This window comes from Enhydra lutris, unplaced genomic scaffold (assembly GCF_002288905.1).
Source record: "Enhydra lutris kenyoni isolate GAN:26980312 unplaced genomic scaffold, ASM228890v2 scaffoldscaffold72, whole genome shotgun sequence".
In the NCBI taxonomy this organism is placed as follows: domain Eukaryota; kingdom Metazoa; phylum Chordata; class Mammalia; order Carnivora; family Mustelidae; genus Enhydra; species Enhydra lutris.
In genome coordinates, this window is record NW_019154156.1 from 2,695,610 (window position 1) to 2,721,711 (window position 26,102).

The 26,102-nt window shown below is 38.8% G+C and overlaps 2 protein-coding genes across 4 annotated transcripts in view; both read left to right on the plus strand.

The window, feature by feature from the left end:
• Nucleotides 1–3,170, plus strand: part of LOC111159960 (lymphoid-restricted membrane protein) — a 79,038-nt gene extending 75,868 nt beyond the window's left edge. The window contains exon 15 of the mRNA XM_022522678.1: nt 3,047–3,170. Coding sequence (XP_022378386.1) covers nt 3,047–3,170 — 124 coding nt within the window. The remainder of the gene's footprint in view (nt 1–3,046) is intronic.
• Nucleotides 3,171–3,367: 197 nt separating this feature from the next.
• The window catches only part of LOC111159949 (lymphoid restricted membrane protein), a 46,579-nt gene continuing 23,844 nt past the window's right edge, over nt 3,368–26,102 (plus strand). Inside the window, exons 1-6 of one of the 3 annotated variants that reach the window (XM_022522655.1) lie at nt 3,368–3,768; nt 10,923–10,984; nt 12,310–12,390; nt 13,166–13,262; nt 15,255–15,402; nt 16,214–16,295. In XM_022522655.1, the coding sequence (XP_022378363.1) occupies nt 16,272–16,295 (24 nt within the window). In that variant the 5' untranslated portion in view covers nt 3,368–3,768; nt 10,923–10,984; nt 12,310–12,390; ... (1 more) ...; nt 15,255–15,402; nt 16,214–16,271. Of the gene's footprint in view, nt 3,769–10,922; nt 10,985–12,309; nt 12,391–13,165; nt 13,263–15,254; nt 15,403–16,213; nt 16,296–22,798; nt 23,026–26,102 lie in introns of those variants that run through there. The other 2 variants (XM_022522657.1, XM_022522654.1) reach the window with 2 other exon arrangements.

Sequence of the window (26,102 nt, forward strand, 5' to 3'; positions counted from 1 at the left end):
TTGGGACTCGATCCCAGGACCCTGAGATCATGACCTGAGCCGAAGGCAGCGGCTTAACCCACTGAGCCACCCAGGCGCCTGGCATTTTTTTTTTAAGATTTTATTTATTTATTTGATGGAGAGAGAGAGCGATCACAAATGGGCAGAGAGTCAGGCAGAGAGAGGGGGAAGCAGGCTCCCTGCTGAGCAGAGAGCCCGATGCGGGGCTCGATCCCAGGACCCTGAGATCATGACCTGAGCCGAAGGCAGCGGCCTTAACACACTGAGCCACCCAGGCGCCCCTGGCATTTTTTTTTTTTTAAGATTTATTTATTTATTTGACAATCAGAGATCACATGTAGGCAGAGAGGCAGGCAGAGAGAGAGAGCCCGATGCGGGTCTCGATCCCAGGATCCTGGGATCATGACCCGAGCCGAAGGCAGAGGCTTTAACCCACTGAGCCACCCAGGCACCCCCCTATTGGCATTTTTTTAAGTAATAGAAAAAGAAAAAATTCTAATATTCACATGGAACTGCAAAGGATCCTGAATAGCCAGAACAATCTTGAGAAAGAAACACAAAGCTGGAGGTAGTACACTTTTTTATTTCAAAATGTATTACAAAGCTATAGTAGATTAAACAGTATGGTAGTGGCCTAAGGACAGTGGAACAGAATATAGTGCCCAGAAATAAACCCATGCATAAATGGCCAGCTGATCTGTAAATAAGGGTGCCAAGAATACACAATGGAGAAAGGATAGTCTTTTCAACAAATGATGTTGGGAAAGTTGGATAGTCATGTGCAAAAGAATGAAGTTGAACCCTTGCTATATACCATATACAAAAATCAACTCAAAATGGATTAAAGACTTAAATATAAGACCTAAAACTGTAAAACTCCTAGAGGAAAACTCGGGGGAAGATCTTTATGACATTGGGCTTGCCTATGATATCAAAAGCACAAACAACAAAAGAAAAGTTAAATAAGTGGGTCTACATCAGACTTAAACGTTTCTGAACAGCAAAGCAATTAATAGAGAAAAGATATATTATGGAATGAAAGAAAATATTTGCAAACCATATATCCAATAAGGGGTTAATATTAAAAATACATGAAAAACTATAACAACTCAGTAACAAAAACCCAATTTAAAAATAGCAAAGGACTTGAATAGATATTTTTCCAAAGAAGACATAGAGTTGACCAACAAGTATATGAAAAGATGCTCAACATCATTCATCATCAAGGAAATGCAAATAAAACCCACAGTGAGTCATTCACAATGATGAACGAATCACACCTGTTAGGGAAAGCTATTATTAAAAACCAAAGGACGAAAAATAACCACCAAAAGATACTGAATGTTGGCAGAGATGTAGAGAAATAATTAAAACTCTGTACTCTGTTGGTAGGAATTTAATACAGTGCAACTGCTATGGCAAACAGTATGGAATTTCCTCAAAAATTAAAAATGGAACTGCTATATGATCCAGCAATCCCACTTCTGGATATATGTGCAAAAGAATTCACAGCAAAATTTTGAAGAGACATTTACACATCCATGTTTATTAGAGCATTATTCACAATAGCCAAGATGTAGACACAGCCTAAATGTTTATCAATGGTAAATGAATAGAGAAAATATAATTGTGTGTGTGTGTGTGCAATAGAATATTATTCAGCCTTAAAGGAAATTTTGTCACATGTGACAACATGATAAATCGAGGATATTATGCTAAGTGAAATTAACCAGTCACAGAAGGACAAATATGTCATGATACCACTTCTATGAGGTAACTACAATAGTCAGACTCAGAGAAGCAGAAAGTAGAATGGTGGTTTCCAGGGACTAGAAGAGGGGGAAATGGAGAGTTGCAGTTTAACGGGTATAAAGCTTCAGTTATGCAAGATGACTAAATTCTAGAGATCTTCTGTACCACATTGTGTCTAGAGTTAACGATATTATACACTTAAATGTGTTTTGAGGGGGTAGATCTCATGTTAAATGTTCTTACCATATTTAAAACAAGAGACTGGCTATAAGGGCTCCGTAGGCTGTTTGTTTAGGTAGTTTTTTTATTTTTGTTTAGGATTTTGGTTGCTAGTTTACCATGATGGTAAGCATTCTGCATGACCATCCTTGTCTCTTGTGTGGTTTGTCTTATAGTTAGGGCTATCTATGCCAATATACCAAGAGATTCTGACTGTGTTAATGTTTGAGAGGCATGCACAAGGCCTAAATCTGACAACGTCTTCCTCATTGCTTTGAAGCTCCCGAAGTTAATCATCCCTTTGAGCTAAAGATACGACCCTTATTCGGGTCAAGTCGTTTCCAGATAGTCATTGATATATTGATACCTAGCATGATTTAAATAATCTCATCAGCTAACTGAGAGCAAGTGCATTTTAATAAATTTTGGAAGATTAGAGTTGGATTTGCAAGAGAGGTAATATAGCAACACTAAGATTTGGAGTGAAGAAGAAAGGGAGGGGGGGTCAAGTTTTCAGTCAAATTTTCAGAAATACTAACATCTAGTGTTCCATCTGTGCTTGGGGCAGTCCTTTCTGTGCTCACAATTTAGCATGATTGACAGCTCTTAAAGAGAAAAGGCCACAGTCATGACCCAAAACTCTTATTTCCTTTTTTTTTCTTTTCCCTCATCTTTTCCTTTCTTTTTCTGAAACCGCTAGCTAGCTATGATATGTAAATACTGCACCTGTCACAGTGACCTCATTTCCGTACCATCTTCTAAGCACTTGGTGACTGATGCTAATTACTCTGATGAATGTAGCCAGTGGGAAACTGAATATCCCAGTGTAAAAGAGGAGACCAAATGCTCTGGTCTGTAAAGTGAGAGTACCAGGCCAACAGATCAATACGATTGCTTTGATTAAAGTTCCCTATTTGTTAAGCATGTATATGTATGTAAATACTTTCACTTTTTCCTCTGATCTCTGAGGAAGTGCTTTAAGTTTGAATTTGTCACAACTTCCCAGGGGTGACTCTCAGTTGAAATGTCACTGACAGCTTGTGGTTTGGACTTTTTTTTTTTTTTTTAACTCCAGGCAGAATCAAAGAGAAGCGCTTGAACAAGTGCAAGGAGATGCTGTCAAGCAGGAAGCTGTTGTTAGGAAGAAAGTCCAGGGAACCAGCCAATGGCCAGATGACAGAGCGGAGCAGGTAGGGTAGCCTGTGACTACTTTATATTCAAGGGGAAGTTTCCTCAGATGTTCTTGAAACCACGAAGTAAAAAATGGAGGAGGAACAGAAAAAAAAAAAACCAAAACCCGAAGAGGAACTGTGAAGTTCAGTCCCCGGCGACCAGCAGTGAGCGGAGGAAGTACAGGGGGAGTTGTAAAAGAGGCGGTGTCAACAGTCTGCTGAGGAAAGAGGCATCTTTGCAGAAAGAGGCAACTTGACATATCAGGACTTTTACCGCTGTAGAGATAGCTCCGGTATACAAAGCCCATGCAAACACAGAATTGCAGAAGTTCAGTAGAGGCTTATCACTTCCCTGAGAAGAAAAGCACATTTTCAGTTTCGTGTGCATACTACCAGGGGACGCTCAATTGCTTTCTTTCCCCGCCACCCTGCTAAAATCCAGTATTAACCGTATGTGTCCAGGTTGAGGATCGAGATCCGGCAGCCCACTCAGCCGGTGACAAAGCGAAGTCTTTGCTGCATGAATTAGAGGAAGCAATTTTGGAACAACGGAATCTCCAGGCTATAAATACCGAGTTGGTGAGCACTTGCCAGACACTTGAGCAGAAGACGAGAAAACTGAAAAGTGAGTAGCAAATATGTGTTATGTCCCAATTCAGTCCACTCGGAGGTGGGGCAAAAAGACTACAGCCATTTTTGTAGATGACAGCTGCTGTGTTAATACCCACATTTATGACAATAAAATGGTTCCAGAAAGCAGTATCGTGGGCTTCCAGAAAGGCTTGCCTAGTGTCCAAGTAGGCTGCTTTAATGGCTAACTTTCCCTTTCAGTTTTTTTTTTTTTTTTATTATGAGCTGGATTTGTCTATGACTGTTACTTCTTTAAAAACTAAAGTTCTCAATATCTGTAAAAGTAAACAAGGAAGGAAAAAATCTTACATGCGTGGGATATTTGAACTCACAAATGGCTTACCTATCCTACCCCGATTTTATTAGCTAGCTTGTACCCATTGTATGGTAGAAAAGGACCTGCCCCTCTATTTTCTTTTACATAGTAATTTTAGGGGTGGGCAAAATACTTACAAATTCAGTGTATCAAAATATTAAATATGTGAAAGCCCTTTTTAAATTTTAATGTGCTCTTTACATATATATTTTGCTTTAAAAATTGGAATATTGGTCATTTTTCTGTATTACCTGAAAGTAAGTGTTTACTAAGGATTTAGGTGAAAAGACAATTGTCAAATGACAGATGTCAGATTACTCAGTAGTGAGTTTTATTCTGGAAACATAATTGGGTCAAAATAAAGCTTGCTTATTTGACCATTTATCAGGTAATTGCTTTTATTCGGCCAGCTTCTTGTTCTAGCTATCCTAGATGATCTTTTTAGACGAAATTATTAATTTGGGTAACAAACAAATGAATTATCAGCTTAAGCTAAGCTAGAGAAGGAGATTTTCAGACCCGGGTTTGTTTTGGATTTATTGTACTGTTCGTACTGCTATCTGAGAATGCTGTTCAAAAGTTTAAATGACTTGGCTAGTTCTAACATAATAGTAATTATTCAATAATTTTAAGTACCAGTTTACTCTGTCAGTGTAAGGCTTTAAATTACATAATCTATACATTATTTTATGATTGCTCAGAGGGCACTGGAGAAGATTCCCTTGTGATCAGAAGTGCTCTTGTTGAGACACAAATAATAAGGCATTCCAGATTTGGTTTATGGTATGTTTGCTTTAGACACTGTTTTTAGAGGACTAATTTTTTGGGTTCAGTTGTATTTATCTTTAAGTCAACATTATACCCCATAGTTTATAAAACTAAGAATTTATCTCCTCCTACTACTCCCCCCACCCTAACCTCGCCTTTGATTTCCTTTCAATACCTTCTTGGAAGAGTCAACTTTTGTAACTTATCCCAAAATATACATTCTTGATATAATGAAGTTGCTATTGTCTTCCCACTTCATTGGTCCAAATACTACTGAAAGCTATCCTGGGTTGTATGCATATGTTTTTTTTTTTTTTTTCCTGGCTGGATAAAGTAGAGTGGATGCCTCCTTTCTGTCTTGAGTTGCTCACAACCTGCCTGGGTTTTTTTGTTTGTTTGTTTGTTTTTGTTTTGTTTTGTTTTTTTTCTTGTTTGTATCTTTTGCTGCCCATAGAAGGCATACACATCAGGATTTTGTTCTGAAGACCATTTGCTTATGAGGATTTTTCTAACAATGCCCTTAAAAATCAACCTTTGCAACAAGGGAAATTTAGGTGGCACATATTTTTTAAATGTTCTGCGGAGCAGATTTTCCAGATAGACTGTGAATAAATGTCAGTGAGGTAGGACAGTTATCACATAAACACATCCTGGCACATTCCACCATTACCACTGTCACCACATGCTGTTTGAATTCTGAGTCAGACGTTTGAATTCTGAGTCAGAAAATAAAAATATTTAAATCCACTTAGTTCTTCTGAAACTTTCTGGTTAGCTTACTACATTTATTAAGTGTTTAAGGCAATGGCTTTTTGTCGCATCTAAGAATGGTTCCTTAGCAAATTGGGTGGGGATTCAGTGATTGTGTCCAAATGTTCAGGTCAATGACAGGGTTCATGAACTGGAACTAGGAAGTTGTTCATGACATTTGAATAGAAATCCTGAACCTAATATTGAAAAAGTAATGTCTAAGTTTTCAGGGGCTTCCAGGATTGGACTGATGTATGAGCTTATAAGTGAACACACCAGCCTCCGTGACATGTGCCCTTAGAACTGCTGGGTTTCTTGAATGGTTACCTATATATTTTCTTTCTTCTGCTCCTTACCTATGTATATATCTAAGTATCTTGTTAACAAAGGCAATCCTAGGTATATAAATGGATGTTTGTTTTGAAAAGGAAACCAAAAGTCTTCTTAGATCTAGGGCATTTACCTAACATATTAGAGTGGATCTAATGAAACATCGACTACTTAATCTAGTATAGACTATCACCTCTTTATAGTTCATCCTCTTTTTACCCCGTCCGACATGAAATCTTCATTGAGTCCCTGATTTAATAAGCAAGGAGGGAACTGATTACCTTTAGAAACTATAAATATTTCCTTGGCAGGAGAGCCTGAGCAGCTCCTGTATATCATAACTCCTTATCTGAACCTAGTATCTGTATCAGCTTTAGAGAAGGCTTTCACCTAGATGATCTCTCTGGGAGCTGTCTTCTAACTTGCTGTCTTTAGCATGGAGCGGTTGGGGTGTGGAACAGATAAGAGCCTCAGGGCTTTGAAGATGGCCATGTGTCTTGAGCAGTCAGTACACAAGAGGGACATGAGACAAGAAAGGGGGGTTGAGGTGATTGAGGCACTTAAAGATAGGAACAACCCCAAATCATCTCTTGCACAGCAACTCTGATGGGATGGGGGCCTAAATTTTCCCAAATGTAGGAGGCAGAAATGGATGACATAATCTAGGAGGCAGTATAGCCTAATGATTAAGAGCGTGGTATTTGAACCTAAAGGAACCGATGTTCTGATTCTAAGACAAAAGCGAAACTGGATAAAGTTAGGCAAATCTCTTTACCTCTTTGAGTGTCAGTATCCGCTTCCAGAAAACGCAGTAGTTAATTTATAAATAACAAATGTGAAACAATAGCTAGTGCTCGGGAGAGTCTGTTTGGCTAGAGCACGTTTCTGCCGCGTCTGTTCTCATTCGCCTTTAGCCAATGGGTAATGACCTGATTGCAATATGGAAGTTGTATCATTTCATTCACGATTTTCCTAGGAATAGGGTCTGGCTTGGTGGGAGAACTAGAACCTTCAGCACGGAAGGAGAGAGTGTTCGGTTTGGCTACTGACAAGCAGGAGGAGCCCTTTTAGCTTTATTTTAAAATTACAAACGAGTGTCTCCACCAGGGCGTCCTCCCCCAGAGAAGAGCCACCCAGCCTTGCGGAGCTCTAGCTGGTGGCAGACGGTACTCCCCGCTGCGTTCACTTTAGCAATCCCACTCCCTGAGTTCCACGTCCATCTGCATTTCCTTAGCATCCCACCAGCGCTGTGCCATTTAAATGTCACCAGAATCTCCACGCTTTTGTTATTGTGCATTTCTGTTACCCTGTGAAGCCGCCTTTGGTCATTTTAAGAGGCATGTCTCCGTGATCCAAGTTCTCTTCTGAGGCACTAATAATTTATAATTTTGTTTGTTAGTGCTCTGGTTACATGTTGCACATACATTTTTGATGGTCTCTTCCTCACCTGAGTTCATCTCATAAACTCTGTTTTCTTTTTTTTGTTCTTGTAATTTTTTAAAAAACAAGTTCTTTTAAAAAAATTGATGCAGGGGCGCCTGGGTGGCTCAGTGGGTTAAAGCCTCTGCCTTCGGCTCAGGTCATGATCTCAGGGTCCTGGGATCGAGCCCCACATCGGGCTCTCTGCTCAGCAGGGAGCCTGCTTCCCTCTCTCTCTGCCTGCCTCTCTGCCTATTTGTGATCTCTCTCTCTGTGTCAAATAAATTAAAAAAAAAATTGATGCATAATTAACATCATGAAATGTTCAGATCTTAAGTGTATTCTTTTAAGATTTTATTTATTTATTAGAGAAAGCAAAAGCAGGGGGAGCGGGAGAGGGAGAAGCAGGCTCCCCACTGAGTAGGGATCTTGACACAGGGCTTTTTCTGGGACCCTGGGATCATGACCTGGGCTGAAGGCAGAGGCCTAACCGACTGAGCCACCCAGGCACCACCTGAAGTATATTGTTTACAAATGTCCATTGAAACACAGAACTGTAACCCCACAAAGTTCCCTTGTGTTACTTTCCAGTCACTGCCATTCCCCCACCTCCACCACTATAAGGATCTACCTCTGATCTGATTTTTATCACCGATGGGTTAGTTTAGCTTCTAGAATTGAGATATAAAATATGTACTTCTGTGTTTTTGTCTTCTTTCCCTCATAATATTTATCTTAATATTTTGTATTTATTAGTGGCATGCCTTTTTCATGATAGAGTCATATTTCTTTGTATGAATGGTTCCATAGTTTGGTTATCTTTTCTCCTATTATTGGACATCTAAATTATTTGCAATTTGGGGTTGTTATGGAGCAAGCTGTTATGAACGTCTGCATATGGGTCTTTGTGTGGACATATGTTGTTCCCTAACCTGGGATAAAGATCTACGAGCAGAGTTTTTAGGGCATAGTGCAGCTTTAACTAAGAAACTGCCAGTTTTCCATAGGGTCAGTAACATTTCACACTCCCACCAGCAGTGTGTGGGAGTTCCGGTTTCTCTACAGCATCAGTGCTTGGTGGTGTCAGTCTTTTCCATTTTTGTCACTCTTCTGGGTATCTTCCTGTGATTTTCATTTGTTGTGCCGACTGACTATTGTAAATCTTCTTTGTGAAGTCGTTAAGTCCTTTTTTTTTTTTTTTTAAAGATTTTATTTATTTATGACAGAAATAGCAAGAGAGAGAACACAAGCACAGGGGGGCTGGAGAGGAAGTAGGAGGATCCACGCTAAACAGAGAGCCCGATAGGGGACTTGATCCCAGGACACTGGGATCATGACTTGAGCCGAAGGCAGATGCTTAACAGCGGAGCCATCCAGGCTCGCCTGAAATATCTAAATCTTTTGCCCATTTTCAAATTGGGACATTTGTCCTTCTGTCTTTGGTTGTACAATTTCTTTACATATTTTGGATACAAGTCCTTTGACAGATATATGTATTGTGAATTATTTTCTCCTGGTCTCTGATTTTCAGTGAAACTTAATTTTTTTTGAATACACAGTTTTATAGAACATAACACATCCATTGTGTTATAAAAGTTCACGTTCCATAAATGTCAGCCATCATTGATAGCATTATTATTGCACTGATACTAAAGTTTTAATTATCAACAGCCAATTAATTGTAGGGCCTTTGCCTGACAGTCTCATTGCATAGTCATTTGGACAGTTGTTTTATCTCCGCTTCCTTCGAAGACAGTGTATCCAAGACACCCGGTCCCATCCTATGTCGCAGATGGCAACAGCGGGGGATGTAGTGGCCATTGTTTCATTTGTTTCCATGTAAAATCTAAATGTCTTAGAGACATGGCAGGTCCAACTCCAAACACATAAAAAAGAATGCAAAGGTGAATGCAAATTAGGCTCATAAGGCAATGTATTTTGCCTCATGGAACGTATGGAAATAGTTGCTACACATTGCACAAAACATCTGTTGAAACAAGGTTTATATTTTAATGTTTTGATATGGACTGGTACTAAAACCCAAGATTGCCTGGTGGGAAAGCAGATGGGCAATTTAGATAGTCTTATACTAATTCATTATTTCTTCTGAAATACAAGCCTATTTGGAAATCCACAGAGAGTGTCTTGGAGATACACAACCTTCACAAACATAATGTTAGTCACTTCTGAGAGGTTTGGTTGCTGTTGCTTAGTTGCTGTTGCTTAGGTCGGGAGAAGGATTTATTTAATACAGTTAAAAGAGAATTTTCTAAAACTGATTCTTTTACTAGAGTTTTAAGTATTAAAAATTAATTACTTAAATATGTTAGAAATTTTTAAATAAGTATTTTCCTCCTAGTGGGCTTAGTAACACTAAGTGAAGCTTAGTTGTGAAATAAGTTATTTTTACAAAAAAAATTCTTACAAAATAGAATTTCACATGGTAATTTTCAATATAATTGAAGCTTTTTAAGCCTTTTTTCTTAGAAAAAAATTTTGTTAGATTATGTACTTTTTCACATATATTAGTATTATTTTAATGGCTCAGAATTTTTCAGTCTATTGAGATAGAAAACTGTATGTTTTGGACACCAGAGTATTTGCTGTTAATTTTCCTTGCTGTTAGTGTTAAAAAAAAAAAAAATGGTAGCTATTAATATGTCTCCATCTAGCAGAGCTTCCTACCCTCATGTAATTTTTGTTTTTAATCATCTGTGGGTTGAGAAGGCAGTCAGAGCTTGTCAGAATCATGTATTAATTCAGAGCCTACTGTACGAGTGGAAGTGTGAGGAATTGCCACAGGAATAAAGGCCATGAATATCAACATCTATTTTGGTGCACAAGATTTGGGCCTATTTTCTGGTTCTTGTCTATATTTTAAAGAGTGTAGATTGTCAGGTAAGTGATATGTACCTGTGTAACTCAAAAAGTTAAAAAGGTTTTTTTTTCCCCTCATTTCTGTTACTCCAGAGATGAAAAATTGGAAGTTACTGGGAGGCAGATTTCAGTGAAGTAGAAAGACAAACATTTTTAATTTCATGAAAAAGTACACTGAATTGAGCCTCATCTTGTGAGTCTGATCCCAGCATGACTAACCAGTTATCATTGAAATCCACTGGACAACAGTGTTCTTGTCATCTCAGACCTACCCGTAGGCTTCTGGGATCACAGGGCTCTGATTCTAGGAGTTGCCATCCCTCACTCACAGCTCATGCAGAGGCTTCTGGGAGAGAGGATTTCTACATTCTAGGCAGTTGGACTGAATGACCTCTGAGGTGTATTACTGTGTTAAGGTGGAATCGTTCTGACTTCTAGAGGACATCTCTCACATCTGTGGAGGGGAATTTGGAATGCCCAGCGGGGATCATGGGTTAGCTGCTCTAGCCTTTGTTCTGCTCTTCCATTCCCACCAGACATGAGTTGAGAACGTCATTCTCAGAAGTCACTGCTTTCTCTCTCCCTTCCTCAGACCCCAAATTTAAAGCTCTTAAAAGTTTATGAGAGGAACTGAGGGAAAATGGGGTTACAAATTATCCTATTAAGCTGGTTATGAATTCTTTTTCTAGCAACAACTGAGTCACTGAGAAAGAAGTTAATTAAAGGACGCCTCCATGGCTTGTTATTTCAGGTAAAAAAAAAAAATCTTGTGATATGTATTTACTATGGGGAAGAGGTCCAATTTGTGTAAAGTTTTGAAGCTAATTTATAATAGATAATCATTTTAATCATAAAATTAAATAACCAACTTGGAAGAAAATGCTCTGGTGGACTTTGTTCTCTTCTGCACTGTGAAAGCATTTAACAAAACAAGAGTGGGGGTCTCATTAGTGAATAGCTCCTAATAACATCTTTCAAAGAGAAAGCGTTTCATAGCAAAGGGCCAGTGTTTTAGTCTTAGGCACATCCTTTTTGATACTCTTGAATATGTACTGTTAGATGGGCTGGGATGGTTCCTGCATCTTTTTTCTCCTATTTATTTTTTTGGTGTGTGTGTGTGTGTGTGTGTGTGTGTGTGTGTTTAAGAAGATTTTACTTATTTGAGAGAGAGAGCACACAAGCAGGGGGAGTGGGAGAGGGAGAGGGAGAGGGAGAGGGATAAGCAGGCTCCATGCTGAGCAAGGAGCTTGGCTCAGGGTTTGACCCTGGGATCATGACCTGAGCCAAAGGTAGACACTTAACCAACTGAGCCACCCAGGCACCCTTGTATTTGAATTAAACTTTTAACTCCTTCCTGTCTGGATATCTCAATATATCCATGGTAGAGTTCAGTGTATTTCTTTCACTTATGCTACTTGGTGAATTTCTCCTTTTTGTTCATAAATGAGGAACATAAGGAACAGTAAGGTTGGCACTGGGGGCGGGGACTGGAGAAGGGATGAAAGAAGGGTGGTGTCTGCATGTATCTGTTCCCAAGGCATAATGCAGGCACATCTGTTTAAGTAGGAAAAAAAAATTATGCATGTGGGAGATTAGGCCAGGCAGAGTGCCTAAAAAGCCCCCTACAGTAAATTGAAGTGGAAAAAACCTCCACCTCTAAATATGCTTTAATCTTACCAGGAACACCGATACAATTTTCTATAATGTAATAGTGATAGGCATGTTTCTACCTCTTGGACTAAGACCACAATTTGATTGCTATGAGATTCTCAGAGGCACCATTTTCACTACACTGACCTGTCTCCAGACAACCTTCTTTGGCCTCTGCCTGAAGATTTCAGTGACAAACCCGTTGCATGTCCTGTCCCCAAACTTTGACTTTCATTCCTAGAACAAGGGGCAAAATGCAATAAAGCCTTTACCATTACAAGCCTGTTCCCTTAAACCCTTGACAGAACCGGCCAATACCACCCTCCTCAGGTAGCATCATATCTTCTCTTAAGTCTAATATGCTTTGTATCCTTGACGCTGTCGTCATTCTGCCTTTGAATATGCTCCACCATTTTCTCATGACAGAGCTGTTTAGATGAGGAATTTCCTCGTTGTGATCCCTTGTCCTGCACAGATGGAATTCAACAACCATTTCAAGAAAAACTGGTAAGTTTAAGCTTTTTGAAACAAGTTAAGTGCCAGTTGTGAATCACTACTATGTCAAAAAGGAAAGCGAAGCCCAGTGTGTATTACTAGTCTTAGAACTCGAAGCCAGACCACTTTTGGGAGATTATGAGATGAAACAATTAATACCTACTCTTTTTTTTTTTTTTTACTTTTTTTTCTTTTGAGAGAGAGAGAACACAAGCAGGTGATGGGGGACAGAGTGAGAGAGTCCTAAGCAGTCTCCAAGCCCAACACAGGGCTTGATTTCATGACCCTGAGACCATGACCTGAGCTGAAATCAAGAGTTGGACACTTAACCCACTTAACCAACTGAGCCCCCCAGATGTCCCTTCTTATTCTTCTTCCTTGTCACACACATACACAAAATGCCAGTAGATACTACGATACAGTGATACATTAAATTATTTGATTGTGGTATCATGAAGAAGTATTGTATAACTAAGCTTACCCATCACCCATACCTTTATCCTCAAGGCTTTTGCTTATATGACAGTATCAATTATTGGGAATTAATACAATTCTGTTAAATTATCGAACTGTAATTTTTAATGAGAATTATACGTTACCCATAGGGTATAGCTTTCGATCAAAAGGTTGAAAGCTTTATTACTTGGGATCATTTATTTTCTTCTTGACCTCTCTCAGAGGGTTATTTAGACCAGTGATATTCTTTCTACCTTTGGAGATGAAGATAATAGATAATGAAATATGTTATACCCTTTAGATAGCTAATACTATTTAATTTTCTGTTCAGAAGCGGTGTTGCCATAAACGATATAGTGGTCAAGAAGCAAGACTACATCGGACACTCCTGACCTTCATACATACGAGCTGGTATACACCTCCACTAGGTAAGCATGGATAGCCGTCCCCCTTACACCCACCCTATCAGACATGGCTGAGGGTGAGGTTCTTTTTGAAATGGAAAGTCATTAATCACAATTATATTTGTACAGGAAAAGTTGTTGAATTCTCAAATATTTATCCTTGAATTCTCTCAGTCAACTTCTGTTGGAGCACCTACTCTGTGCAAGGCCCCATATTTCTGTATAATAAAGAATAAATCCTAAAATAGCTCACAGATTATCAGGGAGGTTAGAATGGGCCCAGAGAAGTCAAAGAAGGCTTCATAGAAGAAATGAGAGTTGAAGCAGGCCTTAAAAGATGGGTTGCATTTGGAATTGCAAAAAGGATGGAAAAAGAGTTTTAGCTGGGGAGGACAAAATGAAACAGAAGAATGCAAAAGTCTCAAGTGTTTGAAGAAGAATCGAAGCTGGACAAGTCTTTTTTAGAATGAGTTTGGTTGTGATGGAGTAGAATGTAAGTTTGGAGCAGGTTGTGGGTCATATTGTGAACTATGACTCAGTGTCAGGTCAAGGAGAATGAATTTCATCTTAGGAAATGCTCATGGTAGTGACATCTCTCATCACAACTGAGATGTGGCTGAAAGCAAAAGTTAATGGCTGGTTCTGAAATGACCAAAAGACATGGGATGGTTTTCAAAATAAAGTTAAGAAGAAATAAAGAGCAAGTAGACTGATCTGTGGATCATTTCAACTAGAGAAGGGAAAACTACTACCACGACTAGTGGAACGGCCACTTTGCATCAATCAATAGCATACGACTTTACAGAGATATTTTACTCACACTAACCCAGGAATAATAACACAACCACAATCTGGCAGTGCCTGCAGATGCCTGTTCTCTGCTCTTAATGTCACTATTACCTCATTTAATCCTCACCACATCCCTGCCAGAAGATGCTAATGTAAGATAAGAAGGATAAGGAAACAGGAATATTGACTTAGTAATTTGCCTAAGGTCACGTGTTACTTCACAAGCAAGTAAGCTGAGGCTCGGAGTGGTTGAGGTGCGTATCCAAGAGCACACAACTAGTATGTGGCAGAACAAGGATTTGAACAAAAACTTACTGATGGACTCACAAGCCTCTGTTTTTTTCCTATTACTCTTTCCTATACTTGGAAAAAAACACCTAAGATGGTTTCCTCCAAAACACGTGGTCTGGGGGCACCTGGGTGGCTCAGTGGGTTAAAGCCTCTGCCTTCAGCTCAGGTCATGATCCTAGGATCCTGGGATCGAGCCCCGCATCAGGCTCTCTGCTCCGTGGGGAGCCTGCTTCCCGTCCTCTCTCTCTGCCTGCCTCTCTGCCTACTTGTGATCTCTGTCAAGTAAATAAATAAAATCTTAAAAAAAACAAAACAAAACAAAAACAAAAAAACACGTGGTCTGTTACCCTATTTCCTTTGTTTCTAACGGGTCCCCATCACCATGTCTGACCATTTTGTCTTCAGGAGTTGGTAAAGCTGTTTCTGTCAGGGGCAGACAGTAAATCCTCCAGGCTCTGGCGGCTGTGTGATTTTTGCAGCAACTACTTGGTATCACACATGCAGCCATGGAATGAATGAATGGGTGTGTCTGTGTTACAGGAGAACTTTATTTACAAAAACAGGCAGCTGGCTGTATTTTACCCTCTGGCTGCAGATTGTTGACCCCTCTAGCTGCTTTTAGGCAAGTATTTTCTGCCCTTTCCCCACTCTGCTTAAAAAAAAAAAAAATGGCATTTTCACTTCATGTAACTAAGCATCAAGGAGGGGGAGGGTTAATAGAATTGAGTTGACTTCTGCTTTATATATACGTACATACATATATACATACCCATATATATACACACACATATAATTATATATATATGTATAATTTATATATTACATTTATTAAAACATATATTTATTATATATAAAAATAAATATAAATATATGTGTATTTATTATCTAGTTTAAACCAGAAATAAATTTTTGGTTTTATTCTTGGCTGTTCTGCAGATGTCTTGCATGTAGAGATTCTCACAGCAATTCCAAGAGTGGAATTGACACTTCTCTCAGGTGTAGCCCAAAGAATCCAGGTTTCAAGTGAAAGGCCCAACTATGGAGAATTAGAGGATGGAGCTTTGGATGTGACTAGAAGACGCAAGTAAGTTAAACGAGCAGAATATACTTACCCTGTTCTTCACAGGTGGCCTTTATTTTATTGCCTAGACTTTTTTAAAATTATTATTTTTATTAACATATCATGTATTACTTGCCCCAGGGGTATTGCCTAGACATTTAGTCAGTTAGACTTTTGTATCCTGAGACCATCATGTCTTTATTACGGAGTTCTTACAATGGAACTTCTGACTTTCTGAAAATTGGCAATTTTAAAACAAAGATACCTCTATAGTTTTCTTGAAGTGACTTTTCTTGTTCTTTGATTCCCCTAATGTCCATTCTAAAATGTAAAAGACAAATTAGGCTAGCTGAATGTTTCCCAGTTTTTAGGAATCTACTATTTACTGCTAAGTTAACTTGGGTCGGTTTTGAGCATATTCCTTCTTCCACAAGGATAATGAGCCTCTGCAAATCCCTGCGCCACACCCACCCTCTACCCAAGTTACTCTGTGCTCACCTTTCTGAGTACGCAGACCGAACTTCCTTAGGAAACGTTTCAGAATGTAAGTGGAGTTTGTGCGCACTGTCCACTCCCATGAAATTTCCTTTCTGTATCAAGGGTAAGGAAGCAAGACTTTGAATTGCAAATTCTTTATTTTCATTTTTGGCCAGCTTCTCTATGGTTTGCGACCCCTCTCCGGTGGAGGTTGGTGCTCTCTTTCCTTGTATCTTACTAAAACCATGAGCTTAATTAGAAATTTGGTTAAGTTGGGACAGGGAAGGGAAGCATTTGATATCTGCCAAAATTCTTGGTCTTTCTCTCTGTAGTAAGGAAATTTGCTTTCTATTGTCAGGTGCCCAGTCCCTAAAGTTGGCCCCTACCTAGGATCAGATCTTTCCGGTTGCATCAGGATGAATGATGACCTAAGGATGGAAGTGAGCATTTGACTATATTTCTACTTTATTTTTAGTACTACTGTTATCCTGGTCATCTTCTATGGGGGGATGTGTGTGTGTGTGTATTTGAAGTATTATGGGCACTCTTACAGCAAGTATGAATCTTACACCACAAAACACAGATGCCTGAGAAATGCCAACATTTGATGGGAAGAAATTAAAATTCAGCCATTTGGGGGCTTTCTGTCCCTTCTGTAGTATAAACTCAAGGAAGCCAAAAGGAGATTTTTGGTGAAGTACACTGAAGATTTTGTTAAAGAGGCAGGTTGGTTTGGGACTTAAAATTCACTCATGACTCTAAGATGTCTTAGGTCTTATTGTCTCTCTAAGAATTGAAGCCAAGCCTAGGTAATATTTGATGCTTTTACTTTGTAAAAAGTCACAAAGTAGGACAATGCCCATAGAGTATTCATTGCTGCAGTCAGGTGCTAATCGTACTTCTCCACCTAAATTTAAAAAAAAGAGTAACACTGAATAACATATCATTTAGGCAAACTCTCCAGGTTATGAAGGTATGTGTGGAGTGCTTCCCTCAGTCTACAGCCTGAGCCTGGCCATAATTTTCTCAATCAAATGGAGCCCACAGTTCTGTTTCAGGATATAATAACCCGTCATTCTTCCTTTTTCTTTCATTGCTTAATTGAGCTATAATTCACATATTAAACAATTGGATTAAATGTTTTTAAATAAATTCACAGAATTACACAGTCATCACCAAAATTAGAACATTTTGATCATCCTAAAAAGAAGCCTCATGCTCATTGACAGTCTATCCCCATTCCCCCCATCCCAACCTCAGTCTGAGACAATCACTAATCTACTTTCTATCTCTTACACATTTGCCTAGTCTGGATATCTCCTATAAATGGAATAATATAATATGTAACCTCTTGTGACAGGCTTCATTCACTTGGTATAGTGTTTTTAAGGTTCCCCCATGTTGTAGCATGTATCAGTACTTCATTCCTTTTTATGACTGAATAGTATTCCAGTGTATGGATATACCACATTTTGTTGTATCCACCCATCACTTGATGGGCACTTGGGTTGTTAACATTTTTGGGCTACATGAATGATGTTACTATGAATGTTAGTGTATAAGATTTTGTGTACACATATTGGTATTCATTTGGGTATATACCTAGGAGTAGAATTCCTACATCATATGGTAACTCTACCATTTTGAGCACCTGTGAAACAAATTTCCAAAGTGTTTACCCCATTTTACATTCCCACAAGCAATGTATGAGTATTCCAGTTTCTCTAAATCCTTGTCAACATTTGTCTGTTTTTGTTTTGTTTTGTTTTTTAGGATTTTATTTATTTGACAGAGATCACAAGTAGGCAGAGAGGCAGAGAGAGAGAGGAGGAAGCAGGTTCCCTGCTGAACAGAGAGCCTGATGCAGGGCTCGATCCCAAGACCCTGAGATGATGACCTGAGCCGAAGGCAGAGGCTTTAACCCATTGAGGCATCCAGGCACCCCTGTTTTTGTTTTTGTTTTTAAATTATAGCCATCTTAACAGGTGTGAAGTAGTTTTGATGGTTTGGGTATGTTTTTCCCTAATGACAAATGATGTTGAACATCTTTTTGTGTTCTTGTCAGCCACGTGTACATCTTTGGAGCTATGTCTACCCAGATCTTTACCCATTTTAAAAAATGGGGTCCTTTTTACTACTGAGTTATGTGAATTATTTTTATTATTTCTCTCAAGTGTGTGTATCTGACATTTTTCTGTTCCTTAATACCCATCCAATTGAGTAGCTAAGAAAAGGAAAGAAAAAGGAAATGAATCTATTTTGCTATTACTTAGCAGGTCTTATAAAGTTTAATAAAGGAAGTTGGATTAGGAAGCTTACAGGATGTTTGGTTATTAGTAATTCCCCTTTTATCTGGTACTGATTTCACCAACAAGGGGGAAGAAACAGGTATCAGTTGTGTACCTGGCACTTTGTAGGAAAGCATGTCCACATGCCATGTTATTAATCTTCTCCACAACTTTGGTAGGTATTCTCTGCTTTTATAGATGAGACAACTAAAGTTCAGAGAGGTTAAATAACTTATCCAAGATCATTCAACTGGTAACTAGCAAACATGGGATTCAAATTCAGGTTTGTCTCACTTCAAAGGATAAAACTTTCTCACAGCCCCTCTTAGAACAATGAATTTAGACCTTTCGATCATAATAATTACTCATAATTACCTTGGAAGTAGTTTTTTTGGCTAAGAAATGTGCTATCTAAAAGGATCTCCTAATCCACTCTCATTAGGATATATGACAGGTTTTGTCTGTGGCCTTGACACTATTAAGAAACAGGAGCTAACAGACCATAATAGAAACTCCTGTCAACCTTCCCTGGGGAAATGTATGCACTCTCTGAGGTTTTCATGCTGTCTTCTGTGTCATTCTTCAAGAGTCTCCAGGAACTAGTCCGTTGGCTGTACTTGGTGGCTGAAAGCACCACTTCTCACCATTCCCTTCCCAGGTGTCTGCTCTGCAGCCCGGCCACTGCATGAGTCCCTCTTTCATGCCTGTCCCTTGAGCAGATCCTCACTTCCTACCCTTAAAACTCCCCACAGCCATCTCTAAACAAATAGAAAGTTCTCCTGAGAAAGCCATTTTCTAAGTATTTTTGTTAATAAGTGCAGGGAATTAGAATGGAATATGAGCTAAAAATTATAAAAAATGTAATCTGTGGCTACTCCAGTGACTCATAAATTATAGCATTTTCTTAAGTCTTTGTCTTCAAACTATAGGGTTTTTGTCACCCTTGATAGCCTTCATAAGAAGCAGCTTGATTTGGTCTTCGAGCCTCTCTCTAATCTGGTCACAACCCGCCTTTCCATCCTTTCCCATTGTTTTATGGTTGTCCCTGCAGGTCAGCGAAACAGAGTAGCGTTTATCATCAGCATATACCACAAAAGCCTGCTTATACTGTTCTCTCTGCCCAGAATACATGCACTTCTCCGTTTCTCAAACTCTATGAGAAATGGGTTGAGGCCCATTTCAAAACTAGCTCTTTCATAAAACCTTGTCATGGTAGCAAGAAATGTTTACAGTGAAGCATCTCCTGTCCTTCTGGACTAGAGGTAGAAATCAGAATAATTAGAAGCTGAGAGATGATGAGGTTTTTCCCTGTTTCTACCGCTGTGTAACTATGGAGAAGTCCTGTCTCTCAGGCCTGTTTCCCCCTTTCTCAACTATCCCACTCAGGGAAAAAAATGAGTTTGCCTCCTTCTTTTAGACCCCAGTAACTCTTTGTCCTCCTTGTTGTCACCTATATACTCTGGTTGCCTTGTAATTCCTTGTTTTCTTGTATTTATTCTGTAGGAGATCAGAAGCTGGTGGAGAGAACCTCTGTCTGGCTATTAACAATATGCATCTGGCACTTGGCATAAATTTGGTGTGTGGTAGTCGCCCGTTAATACTCACCGAACACCTATTTACATACTTATTCTTGTGCTCCCTCCAGGGCCTATTTAAAACATCAAGATTGAGCACTCAGGGACATTGTTGAGTTGACAACCTTGCTCCATTGTTTTCTGCCTCCTTTCTTGGACTGGCGTTCTTGAGAACTGGAGATTTATTTTTTATTCATCTCCCATATTCATAGAAGAAGCTTCATTCCAGCATCCTTTTCAGAAAGCACAGGGTGAGGTAAAAGTGAATATCTGTATTCTGAAGAGGATCTTTCTGAGTGAGCCAAGGACTCTCATAAGATTATTGTCTCAAGAAGAACATTTTATAATAAAAAAAATATTGGGGGCTCAGTTTGGGACATTCTTGGGAAATACAAAGTTCCTTTATTGACCAAGAAAATTCATATTGTAATGTAGAGAGAAAAGAGGAAAATTATTCCAATCCTTGTCTTCTAGAGATTCAGACTGAAATGTTTGATATCTGGGATTTGCATCAAAACAATGAGGGGGTGGTTTTAGTGGGTGACAGACTAGATTGGCCACAGGTTAGTAATAGCTGAATCTGCAGAATAGGTACACAAAGGTTACTTATTCTGTTCTGTTACTTTTGTCTTTATTTAAAAGTTTTCCCACTAATGACTTGGAATTTTTACCCACATAGCATAGGTTTTAGAATTAAGCAGGCCTGAATTTAAGACTGGCGCCATTCCTTGTTAGCTGTGTAAACTTGGACAAGTCTAACCTCTTTGAATTTACCTCTCTGTGTCCCCTGTGAAACAGATACTACTTTTCAGGGTTCTTTTGAGTTTTCAAACACACAATACATACAATACATGTATGCATATACCTATCTGCAATGGCTAAGTTCTAGCCTAACCAATCCACTGAAGACAAACCAAGTTGGCCATATTTAGAGAGAAGACAAATCTTAATTCTATTTCCCCACTTGTTGCTGAATAGGAAGGCCTTTCATCTCCATGGGGTCCCTTCTCAACATTTCCAATAATCTCTAGGGACATATACTGATATCTCCTAATGTCCTCCAGGCCCCACCAAGTAGTGGGTCCCAGGGAAAGAGATGTAATCTCCCCCAGAGATTGTGGGGAAAAGAAGCTGGTTCCACCACTCATATCTCTGCAGTCTTCTTTGTTCATGATCCCTCCTGCCCACAGGCCCTCCATGTTGACCTCCTTGGAGCTCTGTGTCTGATCACCTAGGGATCTTCTCTCCCTGGCTGGTAGAGAGATCAGTTCTCCCTTCAGGTCTTCCTGTGGTGCTGGGTAGATTCCTTGTGATGGGATTGTTCAAATTTCCCTCTCAGTGAATTTCAAGGCACATAAATAATCCAGCAGGCCGGGAGGCACAGTGGTCAGTAAGTAGCAGCCTCCCACTGCCTCCAGTACTGCGGCTCCCTTCAGGAGCTAGGCCTGATGGTCCATTTAGCACAACTTCCTCAACTCTTCCTCACTCTTGGCAGTTTCTCTCCAGGGCCCAGCTGTCTCTCCTTACAGTCTGTCATCTATTCCTTAATCACTGCTTCCACCGTGGAGTCTGAACAGCAACCCAAGTGCCAAACTAGACATGTGCTTAGGTACCTGTGTGAGTTCCCCAAAACTCCAAAAATTAAGGAACTTCATAAAAATTCTATGATTACGAAACTGATTCTTCTGTCTACCTATTTCAGTCTCAGATCTGACCCCACCAAGACACTTTATAGTATGTATGCAAAGTTCCTGGTTCCCATTAAACACTCAGAAAATAGCAGCTGTGACTGTCCTCCAGGATCAGAATGATCAGCATCGTGAAGCTCAGAAGATCCCTTGTCATGAGCATTATGTAGTGTGCAGACTTGTCAAATCCCTATCTTGTATACCTGAAACCAATACAGCATTGCATGTCAACCACACATCAATTAAAAAAAAAAAAAAAAAAGAGGGGTGCCTGGGTGGCTCAGTTGGTTGGGTATCCAACTCTTAATCTCAGCCCAGGTGTTCATCTCAGGGTGGTGAGTTCAAGCCCATTTTGGGCTCTACACTGGGCACGGTGCCTACTTTAAAAAAAAAAGGGGGGGAAGAGGAGGGGGAGAAGGAAAAAGATACCTTATCACAGTCAGAAGATATGAAGACGAATTTCTGTTTTTACTTTGGCTGTTCAAAAAAAAAAAATTAAGTGTATTGCCATCCCTTTGAGGTGTCCCTCATGTTATTACATGTTTTTGTCTAAGATATACTATCATTAGGAGGAGGTAATTTATGAGACAATGGACAGAATGAATTTTGAAATATCTCAGAAGATTTTCTGGCCATTGTCTGTCCTGTTCTCTCGGGCTGTGTGTAGTGTGGCATTAATAACCTTGGAGAATAAATAACATTGCCTGTTGCAAAATAGGGAGATGTAGAAGTTGACTGATAACTGCACTAGAGATGAACCTCATAGTGGTAGGTGTGTCCTGTAGATCTGAGGGTGTGGTGTCCTTTTAGTTACAAATTAAAAAAAAAAACTTATTAGGCATTTTACTTTTGTTTAGGTTACAGTAGTTGTGATCTTTTGGCATTCAGTTTTACATTCTTTTTAGAACACCAAAACTGGCCCTGAGTCAAGGGCATTTTTTTTTTTTTTAAGATTTCATTTATTTGACAGACAAAGATCACAAGTAGGCAGAGCAGCAGCCAGAGAGAGAGGGAGAAGCAGGCTCCCTGCTGAGCAGAGAGCCCAATGGAAGGCTGGATTCCAGGACCCTGAGATCATGACCCAAGCTGAAGGCAGAGGCTTAACCCACTGAGTTACCCAGGTGCCCCAAGTCAAGGGCATTTTTAAAGTTAGAATGAAATAGGACCCTATGGATATGCAGTTTTTTTCTCAGAAAATCCTATTAATTTGTTTGAGTGGCACCAATCATCTACAATAGACCTATCAGCAAAAATTACATTGGTAAGGTGAATGTAGATTAGTGCAAGAGTTTCTAATCATAAAATCTACAGATGAAGAAACATTTCATCTAGGAGAGCAAAAATGAAGTAACCCCAGGAAATTATCTAAGCCTGTAATTACCCTTACGAATATCTTAAAAGCTATTTCTTATTGTTCTTTAACTTTTCCTACCTGAATATTGAAATAATACTGATGTGCATGTGTGTGTGCGTGCGTGTGTGCACATGTGCCTGTGTAGCCTGTATTTGCTGACCCAGCCCATGGGAGAATATGTCTCAGTTTGTTCCATGAGCACCTTGGCTACCGCACCCTCCAGTAGATGTTGTCAAAAGCAAATGGGCTGGACCCTGGATTTTCATGTAAATGTTATGCAGGTTGATATTTGAATGGCCTGCGCAGGAAGAACATTCTTCCTGCTCTGTGCTATCGACATGTGTTAGACTCATTGACTTGAGCCAGTGTTCTACTTGTAAGTAAGTCTGTCATCTGAGCTCTTTTTCTTGCTTTTAGTCAACTTCTTAGCTTTACTTGGTTTTGAAATATAGCCAGCAGGTTATCTTTTTCATGATTTGCCTAGGTCTTGATAGTTATGTGGGGGTTAGGGTTTCCTGTGAGTCTGGGATGCTGGTTTGAATAGTGGTGACTTTTGATGCTGGGAAAAAAAGAACACAGTTATGGAAAAATTGCCAAGTTATTTCCCACCCCCACTCCATATGCACAGACACCCTGAGGAGTTTTATTTCCAATTTCATTAACTATAGTTCTAAATTTGAAAAAACGTCTTTTATCCAGTTACACCTGTAAGAAGGGAGAAAATGCTGTTAGATCAAATTTATGAAAATCTGGGGTTGAGATATGTTGTATATTGTTTTTTTTCTGATCAGTTAGATTTATAAAGACTAATGAATAGGAGTAATATCCAATTGCTTACCTAGCAACTGTTTCAGAACAATAATGTATGACTACTAAATATGTGACATTTCTCCAAAATTACAGAATTAATAATCTATATTTTATATTTATCAAAAAGTTTCTCACTAAAATGTTTCACATAAAAGGTACTGAACAGAAAGGCTTATACACAATATTACAGCAAATAAGACTAATTTATAATATAATGGAGGTAAACTCTATTTCTGCTGTATTTTGATTTTAAATGAGATTTTTTTTTTTGAAAAGTCTATAGAAATGATGTGTTTCCTTTCTCCCCATATTAGAAGTCAGTTTAATTAAATAGAAAGTGACTGTATTCTCTTTTATACCCCTTAAGTTCGGATATAGGTATCTGTAACCCTAATAGGTATAATTAGTTTTTTTCAGACAAAATTAACTTTTTGGGGCACCTGGGGGGCTCAGTGGGTTAAAGCCTCTGCCTTCAGCTCAGGTCATGATCTCAGGGGTCCTGGGATTGAGCTCCACACGGGCTCTCTGCTCAGCAGGGAGCCTGCTTCTCCCCCTCTCTCTGACTGTTTCTCTGCCTACTTGTGATCTCTCTCTCTCTCTCTCTGTCAAATAAATAAATAAAAATATTTAAAAAAAACAAAATTAGGCTTTTAATTAGTGCAATATTATTATATATGTATTAACTATAGGACAGTAATAAGTATCATTTCAAGACATATATTATCAAATTTTTATATGTTATAGGGTGTTAAGTGTGCCTGATTTTTAAATTATTGTTAAGGAATGAATCCTTGTTGACGTTTATGATGTATGATACTTGATGAAACTGAAGGATATTTAATATTTTCCTTTTTTATAGCTTCATTTCTTACATATATATTGGAATATAGTTAAATAAGCATATAACAATTACTAATGCATCTCTTAAATATTTTAATGATAGAGTTATCATTTACCTGTAAGTTATAAGGTACAATTTCTCTTCAAAATATAATTCAAATATAACCCCATTCTGTTCTGTGCATATTACTTTCCTCTGTGGAGTGTTGCCTATAATTTTTATGTATTTGTCTTCCTGACTGGCTTACAAACCTCTCTGGGACAAGGACTGTAGTTTTGTGTGTGTGACAGGCTGGCTTCTGTCACTGCTTCTGGGACAAAGTGAGGCTTTGATGAAAGCTGATGAATTAAATCAAGCTGATGTCGTGACAGCCTTCAAGCACCCATGGTCTGACCCAAAGGCGTTTAACCAGAGACAAAATGAAATAAAACAGAAGATTGCCTAACATTGATATGTAGGATTAGGTATAAATTCTTGCTTTGCACGTTTGTGGATTCTTCTAAACATTGGAGCTGAACATCTTAAACGTTTATGTTTAAATCATGTACTGGTGTGTAAGACCATGACTGGGAAGTCTGTGCCTCACCACCAGCCTGGGTTATGGGTTCTCAGACACAGTTCTGTTCACAGTGGAGAGGACACTGTATTAGTTCGAACTGGGTTTGGAGGCTGATCCCACTATTCAGAATATTCCTGGGAAATTATTTTATTCACTGGTTTTACTTTCTCTACCTGAAATAAGTAAATATTTTCTTTCTAAAACCCACTTTCTAAGGTTGTTGGGAGAATGAGATGGGATGCTATATAAAAGGGCTTCTGTACATTCTAAATGCTGTCATTATATTGCATAACTATGTATTTTGCAAACTGTTACTAAGCCCATACTTTTCTGTTGCGATAGTCTATATAGTCTGCGGTAGATTCCAAATACTGTGTGTGATACAGTGTTCCTCCATTGAAACCTGTTGTTGGGTTGTGGCGGTTAATAAGTTCTCTCCTGGGTTATAGAATATGTGAATGTCTTCATCTCTTTGTTTTTTGTGCACATTTTTGATCAGTTGGTTTCAATTTTCAATATTAAATTCCTACATAAACCAAACAATGATGAAAATAGACGTTATTAGAAAAACATACTATTAAAGAGTAATGCATGTTCCCACTGTATTATTTGAGAGTAAGTGCGCTAATCAACCCTAACGTCCTAAAGTTCCCTCTAAATTAGGAACTTCTGATCAAGATTAAGAAGTTCAAATAAGACTTTCAAACACTTGCCCTGGCAGCCTGGGACCACGATTTTGTTAAGCTCTGTTTGAGCACCAAGTAATAGGTGCTGATGTAGATAAGGATCTCAAATATCCTTCAGATCTTTGAGAATGGGATTAAGTTTAAAAGGTATTATTTGTCTAGCTAGAAAATTGAAAACCATTTTTAAATCATCAGGTCAAAAGTTTTAGGTTGAATATTTCCATAAATAGAAATGTTGTGTTATGTCCACATAGAATGTTCTGTTTAAAGACAACTTGACTTAAGTTCATGAAATAAACTCTATCTGCCCTTTAAGTTTAGAATTTGTTTTGCCCAAGAATTTATTAGGTATTCTTTAAATATTGGACTTGTAATTATATTTAAAATTGGATTTTTTTTTTTGAAAGTACAACTTGGAGAAAGTATGTTTATCAATCTGCCTTATAG